The 10,850-nt window shown below is 52.0% G+C and overlaps 1 protein-coding gene across 1 annotated transcript; it reads right to left on the bottom strand.

The window, feature by feature from the left end:
• Window positions 1-3,937: 3,937 nt before the first annotated feature.
• Window positions 3,938-6,880, bottom strand: TLX3 (T cell leukemia homeobox 3). The gene is made up of 3 exons (XM_051973742.1): window positions 6,379-6,880; window positions 5,595-5,838; window positions 3,938-4,148 (listed from the first exon to the last, which is right to left on the bottom strand). The coding sequence occupies exons 1-3, from the start codon at window positions 6,794-6,796 to the stop codon at window positions 3,938-3,940; spliced, it is 873 nt and encodes a 290-aa protein (XP_051829702.1). The 5' UTR covers window positions 6,797-6,880.
• Window positions 6,881-10,850: the final 3,970 nt, after the last annotated feature.

Here is a 10,850-nt window from a genome sequence, read left to right as displayed (position 1 = left end):
CGAGATTGCGGGTAGGGGGTGGTAGTAGCGCTTGGGAAGTGATGGAGAACCGGTTCCATCCAGTTCAGTGAAGTGCCAAACATCAGGGAAGCGAGCGGCAGATACCATCCTTTTTTCACCAGCTGACATCAGAGTCCTTAATTGTATCCCCGAATCTCAACACCACTCTTGATTCTCCTCGAATCATTGCAATCAGAAATCTTTCTCCCTGCCTCCTCACTCTCCCACCAATAAATGTTTCCTCCCTAGCGACAGACCCCTCTCCGCGCTTCCTCTCCTCCCACTTTCTAGAAGTATTTCGGAAAATCCTTTCAGGGAGGCTCCCCGTGAGGGTGTAGTCCTTCCGTTATTACAAATCGATATAGCCTCTCCTCAAGAATTTTTTGCTCTGGCTAATTTAGAGTTAGGGGAGGGGGAGGCAAGAAATTAGAATTAGAATGAAGGAGATTGAAACATACAACTCCATCCCTATTTCCTGCCTGAGGCGCAACCCTATCAGTGAAGAAAAGGGTGGAAAGTGTCGCGACCTCGGAATGTCTGGCTCCTAGAAGAAGCGGGTGACTTCTGGGGACCCCAACCTCGAATAGGCCTCCGGACTGACCCTGAGATACAGTTGCCCCACTTCACATTAGCTTGATTTCGTTCCCTAAAGATTCCAGAAACAGCCATCGTAGTTCTTAGTAAAGGGGAATAAGTGGGGTGAACCCCATACAGCTCAGAGAGAAAATGGGAAAATAGAAAACAATCTCAACTAAACGACGGATAAAATACGAAGCCTTCAATCCTACCCTCCCCACACTGAATTCAACTGGACCCTAAAATACAATCTCAGTAAGACGACCCGTGCCAGAGACCAGGGACTCAGTTGCCTTCCTTCTCCGAAGCAGAAGGGTGAGGCCTTGGGATCTTGTTGTGAACTGGGAGAGGTCTACGGGAAAGTTCTCGTTTTGAGATGTTAATGATTAACACTTCCCTCCCCCCGCCGGATATTTCCGTGGTTTTCTTTCTAGAGCGTGATTTTTATTTTCTTTTAAAGCGCGTCTTTAAGCGGAGCTCTATAAAGTCGGCGGAGATTGGCTGAGGGTGGAGCAACATGCTAGGTCCCTCAGGGGCGTTGGTCGGTCCTCGGGTGCTTAAGGGTTTGTGTTCTTTGGGATCCCGTAGATTTCAGATACCGGGCCGGAAGAGGGTGTGGAAAAGGAGGAATCCACTTCACTTGATCTTCTCTCTGGGATGCTCAAAGAGGCACGCCCCAGATAGGCCCAGAGTGCAAATGTTGAAAGAAGGCCGCACAGATTTCCCGGATCTAACGAAAGTCAAGTATCCGAAGAATACGGGAGCAAAGCCAAGCGCGGAGTATTCGGGAAATAGGGGGCTGGTTTTTCCAGGAGAAAGGTTGAGATGGTGGGAGGCACCAACAGAGAGCCCAATATGGGGTTGACACCTAGCCAGGTCTTCAGGAGAGACCATTTGGGGGACAGTAGTGCTGAGACTCCAGGAAAAAAGAGAAAAAAAATAAGAAGGGGAGCAGGGAGAAGAGAGAAAGAAAAGAGAAAAAAGTGAACAAAAGTGAAAGAGGAACAAGAAGAAGGGGGCTCCTGAGATTTCGGCCATCGAAGCGTATTGTTAATCACTGAGAAAGTATCCAACACAAAATAGCCCTAGCTAGTTAACCGACGCTAACTGGTTTACGCAGCTTCTGAAAGAGACACTTCGCCTTCTTTGTGCTCAGGGAAAACAAACAGACAAAAATCGTAAGTTATAGTGACTGGAGCAGAAGTCTAGCAACTCCCCCACCTGTTTTGAGAAGGTTCTTCTGCAGATGCTGCGACGTTCTGCTACAAACTCCAAGTGCAAGAAAAGGTCATTCTGGAGGGTTTTTGGATTCCCCACGCTTCTCCTCTGCCTTCCTTTTGTGTCCGAAATCTTTGGGACTATGGGAACGCAACCATACGCCTAACATCCATCCACATTCGAAGTTCTTGCCGAAGATCAACCGCTTTAAGGTACTGAGAGGCGCAACCGATAGTTTTATGTTAAACAATGACCACGGCCTGATCCTCCCCAACCGACCCGAAGAGGGAAGAAGAAAAAAGGGAAAAGGAGGGATTGAGAAAGTAGAGAACGCTTGTTTTCTCCTGCCATCCTCGTGTCAGCTCCTGGAAGCAGAGGACAAAGGCCAGAGAGGCACTGACCCCTCCCAGTCAAAGACTGGTAAAGGAGAAAAGCCTCTAGATTTTTTGATCTTCTCTCTCCCCTTTTCTCTGAGCCCTCTCCACCATTCCCCAGATTTGGCCACTTTTTAGGAATAGACTGGCACAAGAGAGTTTGTGAGGTTGAAGCAGAAGATTCTTGCTGCTCCTAATCGGAGACAGAGTGGCTGAGGTGGGCCTTAACACCCAGAACTGATCAGCTTGATCGCTTTAACCAACGTTTACAGAAGCATCTTCCATTAACTATACTCTCTTTCTCAGTTATCCAATTCAGCGGTCCCATCCCACTCTCTAAGGTGCACTCAAGATCTCAAGATGCTGAGAAAGGAGGAAAGATAACCAATGATTATCGGACTGGGAAACTATTCCGAAGAACAGCTCCAAGGACTCTCATCCTTAAGTGCTGATCACATCGGAGCCAGAGTGTAGATTTCCATGTGCAAAGCCGCTTCTTCCTTGGAAATCCAGATCCCTCTATCAATTTCTTGCCTTTCGGCCTAGGGTTCACAAGTGCGAGATCAACATCTATCTAGAGCTAGAATATAAACTTCCTACTCCATTCCTTCCTTCCCTAGTGGTCGGCTTTACTCCCTAAGGCTCGGCTTCAGATTTCAGGCCTGCCACAGATTCCTGCACTATCGAGTCTCTTTCCCAAATTTTCTCCTAGGCTTCTTTTTCTTTCTAGTAGCCTCTGAGGATATTAAGGACTCTCCAGCCTCTGACCCCAACCGAGGTCGAGCTCAAAAGAGGGAGATGGTGGCACTGGACACTCACTGACCTGGGGAACGATCCTCCAGGAGGGCTGCGGTGGCGGCTCCAGAAGCGAGCTCACGTCAGTCCCCGAGTCCTCCCGGGATCCGAGCTCTAAACCGAACGTTCTAGTCCCCGGGGAGGCTGAAATATAAGAAACTGGCCCAAGAGCCCTTGGGCAGCTGGAATCTTCTGCCTTCACCACCATTCCCCCCACCCCAGCCCCCAAGCCAGGAGGGTAACAAAACTGTGCAAAACTGAACAACAGGAAAAGAAAAGGAAACGAAAAAAAAAATAAAATGAAGTAAAATTAAATAGCTAAATTTTATTAAATAAAATTAATTAAATAAAATGGACGAAAATTCAATAAAATAATGGAACAAAAGCAAAGGGCTCTGCCCCCTTTAACTCCCCAAATCTGGGGTCGCTTGCCCTGCCATCTCTCCCAACACGGCTTTCCTCCCATCCCGCCCCAGCTCTTCCCGCCTCCCGGGGGAAGCAGACTCGGGGCGCCGATTCCTAAAGAAAACTTTTATTTACACGTTTGGGCAAAAGTACAAAGTATTATACAGGCGCCCCGCCCGGGGGGAACGGGGCAGGTGAAACCTAAGGCGCTTTGTCGGGCCCGGGGCATGGGCGAGGGCTAGGAGCCGGCAGAGGGAAAGGAAGGAAGGCCCGAATTGTGCTGCTGCGCGGAGCCCTCGCTCGTCCCGGGCCCTGCGGGGCGAGCGCGGCCGCGGGCGGAGCGGGCTGAGCCGGGTGGCGCGGTCCCAGATGCCCTGCGGCTTGCCGGCTTCTTTGGGAGGGCGGCAGCCCGTGCCCCTCATCCCGTCCCCTGCCTGCTCTCCCCCCATGCTGGCCCGACTCGGCCCAGCCCAGCCCGGCTGGGAGACCGCGATTGTGGGCCCGTCCCTAGCCCCGAGGCTCGGGCCCGGGCCGGAAGCGCTCTCGGGGTGTGGCGGTCCGGCCGCGGCTCAGACCAGCGAGGTGACGGCGGGAACCTTGGTGCCTTCTTCCTCCCAAGGCTGCAGGTTCTGCAGCGCAAACAGCGACGAGTTGTGCAGACAGAGCGGGTCCGGCTGGATGGAGTCATTGAGGCTCTTTTGGAAGGCGTCATGCTGGAGCTGCAGCATCAGCCGGCTTGCTTGCTGCCTCTCTGCCTCTCTCTCTTCTGCCGTCTGCCGCCTGCACGGGGTAGGGGAAAGAGGGGGACACACCCGCAAGGACTTACTTCCTTTCCTGTACTCAGCCAAAGGAGAAACCCTATGCCTTTCCGCAACCCCCACCCCGCAGCTCTTTCTCACCCCGGAGTCTTCTCTCCCTTAATCCCGAGATCACGATTTTAAATTTTTCTCCGGGGCCAGTTATGGCCAAGAGCTGGGGACCAGAGATCAAGCAGCTCTTTGGAGAAGACCCCACTGACTTCCGTGGCTCCGAGATTAAGGAGGAAGGCGGGGCTGGGCTGGATGAGCACTGGAGGTGGGGTCGGGTAGTAGGATCAGGCAGGTCCCAGGAACCTGCCTGATCCCAGAAAGCAAAATCAAAAAGGAGTCACAAAAACTCGTCCCAGGAAAACGGATTCTACCCATCCGGGCCTCCTCGACCCTACCGAGAAGTCTCTACCCCTCCCCCAACTTCTGCTCCCCTCTTTGGTTTTGTCGGTAGATTTTTCGATGCTGTTGCTTTCTACTAAGGAGGATACTCCGCTAAGCTGCGGGTGTTTCGTTATTGTTATTTAGACAACAAAGATAGTTTCGATTCTGTAATAAGAACAATTCGAAAATGGTCTGTTGCCTTTAAGAACACTACTATGTTTTGAGGGAGATGTCCCTCCTTTATAGCCTCTTAGAATCCTCTCTTGTTACTTGATTTGTCCTTCAATCCATTTCCCTGAAACCCTTTTCACCCAAATCAGAGAGCCCTCTCAACCCGTGCAGGTAAAATGCTCTAGGAAATGGGTAAAAGAACCGAAGTGGGGCAAAGAGGCTGGATAAAATCATACTAGGGAGAAGGAAATGGAGAGGGGAAAGGAAGGCAGAGACAGAGAGAGAGAAAGAGAAAGAAAGAGAGAGAGAGAGAAAGAGAGAGAACGAGAGAGCGAGAGAGAGAGAGAGAGAGAGAGAGAGAGAGAGAGAGAGAGAGAGAGAAGACAACGAAAACAAAAACAAAAACCTCACTCCCAAAATGAGAACATAGAGAGAAGACTAGAAAAATAGGGAAACAAAAAACAGAAGCATGGAGAAGAAGGAAGAAACAAGGAATCGGGAGATGAATTCGAACAAGAAAAATAACTACAAAAACGAGAGTGAGAATCCTAGAGATGGACCGAGGTGGAGAGAAGGAAAGCCGTGGGAAGAAACATTTGGAGAGAAGAGAATCTAAAAAATTCAGAATGACTAGGAGGAAGAATAAGAAGGGGAAAAAAGGCAGGAAGAAAAAGAGGAATAAAGGCAGTGAAAGGTGATAGGGAGCAAGAGCTTGCAGTTGTCGTACAGACATAGAGGTGGGAATGGGCCGGGAGAGATAAAGAGCCAGAGAGACCGAGAGAAGGGAGGCGGAAGGCAGGCGGGAGGAAGAAGTGAAAAGGGCCAGAGTCTAGGACCGGCTCCAGGCCGAGCTGACTTCTCTCACCGCCACTTGGTCCTCCTGTTTTGGAACCAGGTCTTGACCTGCGCGTCGGTCATCTTGAGGGATTTGGCGAGCGCCGCCCTCTCGGCAGAGGCCAGGTACTTCTGGCGATGGAAACGTTTTTCTAGTTCGCAGATCTGCACGCGAGAGAAAGATGTGCGGGGCTTCTTCCTTTTCGGGGGCGTCCGGTTCTGATATGGGTGTCCGATTCTCCGAGTTACGGTGAAGGGAGTGAGCGCGGCCGCTGCTATGGAGATAGATGGTACTTGTTGGAGCCCAGGCCCATGCCACTTTTCGCTGATTGGGCTTACCCTGATCGAGAACAGGAGTAGGGGGACTCCCTGGGATCCCTGGCCGGGCCCAGTCTCATGCTCCCCTCCAGATGCAAACCACTTATTTATTTCATTTGATTTCGTTTGTTCCCACAACTCAGGGGCCCGACAAGGACCAGAGGCAACCCTCCTCTCCACCACCTCCTGCAACCCCGCCCCCATCTAACTCTCCAAGAGCCCCGATCCCCCACCCCACCCCGACGCCGCGGGGGTCTCCAGGGGCTCAGGGCTTGGAGGCCTCTCCAATTCTCGTTATTCCGAGATTTTTTCCCAAGGAAACGACTTGGGCTGGCGGGCTGCGAGGTGAGCGGTTTGGGGACGGAACGAAAGGCAAAAAACACAGAGGCCCTGACCTTGGGAACACACCCATCACCTGGGCTGGGGAGCGAAGCAGTGGAAGGGCCCCGGGAGCGATGGGGCGCGGCGGCAGCCGCGCCGCTAGTGTGATGGCTCACCTGTGAAACGATCTTTCACAAAGCGACGGCTGCTTTCCATCCAGGGAAAGTTGAGTCCGCCTAGGCTTGGCACAGCAGGCACCGCGGGCATGGCGGGCAGTGCACTGGGCAGTGGCGGCGGCACGGCCCCCGGGAGCGGCCTGTGCGCCGGAACTCGTATCACCCCCGCCGGTGCCAGGCTGAGGTTGACACTGTAAGATCCCGCGTCCTCAAAGGGTGCGCCAAGGCCGGCGAAGGAGGCCGGTAGGGACGGGTACGTGGCGCCCGGCCGGCTCCCAGGTCCCCCCAGGTAGCTGGCGCCGTCGGGGCCCCTAGGGGCGGGTGCGCTGTCCTGGTCCGGGCTGTTGAGAATCTGGTCTATACCGAAGCTGATGGGCTCGTGAGGATGTGGGGTCTGCGCGCTGGCGGGCGCCTCCATCCTGGGCGGGCGGGCGGGCTGGGCTGGGCTGGGCGGGGAGGCGGCTGGGTCCCCGTTACGGCGCAGCCATGAAGGGCCCGGCGCCTCTCCTCGCACTGAAACTTTGCCAAGAGTGCGCGGGCCCGACAGGCTCTGTGTCATCTTTCTTGAACCGAACCTGGAGTTTCCGCTGCTAATTTCTCTCTCGCCACTGCCATTGGCTGTGAGCAACAAGCCTCTCTCTTCTCATTGGCTCCTGGGTTTCAATAAAGGGCTAATTCATGGAAATAGGAGCTTAGGGACTGTTCCAAGGTGACATCATTTTAACAAACGAACAATAGGTCAAATTTATTAGCCGGGATAATGGGCGGCGGATATTAGCGCTCGAGCATCAGCCTTGAAACTCGAAATCTAACGAAGCTGCAATTAGGAGGCGCTCCCAGTTCCATCTCGGGCCCGGGGCCACAAATATCTGCAGCTTCAGGCCTGACTTCTTAATATCTTTTATTTTTTTTTCTGGTTTTCTATTTTTACCCGTTTGCGCAAAATAGCAACTAACCAACTTGTAAAAACAATCCCCCCCAAACAAACAAACAAACAAACAAAAACCAGAATTCCTCAAAAGCAAAATCTGGATCCTCACAAGAGTCAGGAGACTATTCCTTCTGGAGGTGAAGGGAAAACCAGGTGCAGAGGGCCCCAAGGCTCTACAAGATTCCGCGCTTTTTTTCCCCTCCCCGCGGATCCCGGCCCAGACAACTAGATCTACGGACAAGTGTAGGAGCGCGGCGGAAGCCTTTATTTCTTTTAGAGGGGATGCTGGAATACTCAGATTGTGCACGGCTCTAGGACACTTGTCCTCCCATCCCGCTGACCCCACTGGCCCGGTCTCCACGTACGATGTGTTCTCTCAGGCTCAGAACGGTTCTATCCTCGCTTTCCCTGCAGAGAAGAACTGTGGAGGACAGAGAACAAGTAAGTGGGGAACAGGAGCGTGAAGAGAGAAGTGAAAGAGACTGTGTTCCTGAGCTGCGAGGCGCCGCGCAGTCAGTGCGCCAGGACCCGCGTGGGATGAATTCTGTCCAGAGTTTCGGCCGCAGCCCGCGCAGTGAGTTTGGAGACGCTCCCTGGCGTTGGAGCGGGACCAAAGGCGCTAACAATTCAATCAGGTCCAGACGCATTTACTTAGTCCGGGGTTATAAAGGGAAATGAAAACGGGGAAGCGAATTGTTCTTAATGGGATGTAATGGGGTTTGATCTGTACCCGAGGGCGGTGGAGCCTGGTGTCTAGGGGAACAGGGGAACCCCATGGCCCGGGAGGCGTGGTATCTCGGAGGGGCCGGAGATATTGGGACCCGGGTGGCCCGGGCCAAAAACGAAATCTGTGATTGGGACCTCATGTGCACTACGTGGGTATTAGATGTGGGCACCTGGGGCTCCTGGCGGGAAGTCAGGAGACTCTTTATATGCCCAAGTTCCCCCCAGTCTTGGTTACCACGGGTTCAGTGCGGGGCCCCAAGCAGATTTCCGACTTGGTCACTGTTTCGGCACCCTCTCACACCGAGGTTCGGGAGATTTCCCGGGGGGAGCTACTACTTTTCCTCGCCTGGGTGTGTCACCCGAAGCCTCACCCTTTCCAAGAGGCAAAAGTCCGGAGACCAGGACTTCCTGGGTCTCGCGTGGAATATCCAGGGCAGCGTTCGGACCTGAGATGGGGGGCGGGGAGAGTCCCAAGGCCCCAAGCGGAACGCGACTCCGAAGGGTCCAGCTAGAGTTAGAGGGGCACAGCCGGGATAACGGCGACCTTGATAGGTCCCATGGACCAGATTCACCCTCCCTAACCATCTCCCTTCCAGAGACTAAGGGGGAGGCGGGGACACCGCTTTGTTAGAGGAAATTGCAGGTTGATCTGCATAATGGGCCGGGCGCCCGGGGCCATCTCTTTATTGCAGAAGAGCTTAGCTATCAATCCTAGAGGCGAATGACCCTCCTCACTTTCCTTTTTTGCGGTCTGCCTGACCTTGGGGGCTGCCCCCAAGTAATGAGTGTAGGGCACGGGACCTGGTCCAGTAGGTGGTGTTTGGGGGATAGGGGGCGGCGGGGCCCCTTTCTCTGATGGGCTTTCTAGAGGCGTGCTTGCAGCAGGACGGGGAGGAGAACTGTCACTATGGTAACAGGAGGTATCGCAGGTAGGCGTGGGGGGAGAACTGTCTCTTCCTCCCCACCCCTATGCTTCCCTGGTCGAAAGTCCCACCACAAGGTTACTTTCAGCTTCCAGCAGGGTCAAGACCAAAAATTAATTCAAGAAAGATTTATTAAGCGCCTACCATGTGCCAGGCACAGTGATGGCCGCAGTTTATGAGGATAAGGGTAAGGGAGAACACAAATTCATAGGTTCCAGAGCTGGAAGGGACTTTTGAGTTCAAATCATTTTACTGATAAGGAAGACTGAGGCCTAGTTTTTGAGCGGGACCCAAAAGCAGCTTTAAAAAATAACTTTTCATGCAAAAAATAAAACATTTTCCTTTTAATCACAGCTCTTGGAAAACAGTCCATTTCTCTCACCTAAGTTTGGAAGGCAAGATAGGAAGTCTCTGTGTCTCTTGTTTTGGGGCCTGCACATTTCCCAGGCCCCTTCCTTCCTTCCTGCCTCCACCTGCCTCCTCCCAGGTGACTGAGTTTAGACAATGTACCCATTCCCCAATGTCTGCAGGAAACAGACCCGCTGTCAACCTTTGCCCTTCTTACCTCCCTCCTCCCCTTATGCCAGAGAGAAGGACACTTATATTTGTTTCTGAAATATTATTTCTGTTCCTCTGACTGCTTTCATTTAGGCGCTCTTACAAGGGAGGCTGAAATGCATCCCATCTGTGCTCAGGTCTTTTCTAGTTGTGAGAAAGGGGACAGGTCTAGAGAAACTATTTCTCCAGCTCCTTTAGAGACCACTCCCCAACAATGGTGGAGGGGTGAAGATGTCTGGTTGGCACAGTGACTCCATTAGCCTTTTGCTATCCCTCTATACATATGTGTACTGGGGAGCCTGGTAAGTGAAGGCATCTCTTTTTGTATTTATCCTTGTATGGATGTATACACCCATATATAAACATACAGTTAGAGGTATGTAAACACTAACTCCTCCTCATTTTTGGGCTGCATGGAAGGCTGAGTGAGCACCAAGAGGTAGAGCCCTTGAGCCATCTACATTTCCCCAGGGTGGCAGGGGCCAGTTGAGCTGGACAGGCTGCTTCTCTCCCCAGCCTCCTATCCCCTAATCTTGAAGTTACAGCACAGAGGAGAGTCTCAGCTCCTTGTAAACACACACATGTCCTGGAGCATCGAGTTGCTCATCTATTAGGGAGACTGAGCACAATGGGGCCGATTTACTACAATGCTTCCTTTCTGAATTTTGGCCTTTAATACTCCTTCCCAAGATGGTTGGCTTGAAAGGTAGAGGGAGAAGAAACCCAGGCAGAGCTATGTGGATTTCTTCCTCCATTTTAGAGGCTTTGTACAATCAGAGAAGCTGGAATGTGTCTTCCCCTTTGCCTAGTAAGTGGTCATGCTGAAAAGACTTTAAGCAGCCTCCATTTTTAGAGTAATAGAATCTGATAGAATCCTAGAAGTTAGAACTTGAAGGAACTTAATCTGTTCCAACCCTTCATTTACAGATGAGAAATCTGAGGTCTGGAAAGGTTAAGTGCTACCTAAAGACAAGGCAGTCAGTGTGATGATTACCTGTTTCTTGTTTTTAATGCACATCTAGCAAGACTACAGTAATGACTGCTGAGGAAAGGAGCCAGGTAAGAAGACAGACTTTTTTCTTCTCCTGAGCCTGTTTACAGCAGCATCTTTGATGAAAGGAACCAAAAGAGAGGAGGGGATTTCAGACCATTTGGAAATACCTTATTTTGACTATTTTGTCTGGGTGGAATTCATCTCCTGCATGAATAGTTTTAGCTCCTTTTTAACTTTTCTCCTCTGATACTCGTTTCTCTGATAAGGGCTTCAAGTTAGCCAAGCACCTGTCCCCGATCCCCTCAACTGCCAGCAGCCCACACTTTTTGCTTTGTGAGTC

This window comes from Antechinus flavipes, chromosome 2 (assembly GCF_016432865.1).
Source record: "Antechinus flavipes isolate AdamAnt ecotype Samford, QLD, Australia chromosome 2, AdamAnt_v2, whole genome shotgun sequence".
Lineage (NCBI taxonomy): Eukaryota > Metazoa > Chordata > Mammalia > Dasyuromorphia > Dasyuridae > Antechinus > Antechinus flavipes.
This window is presented reverse-complemented; position numbering and strand designations above follow the sequence as displayed.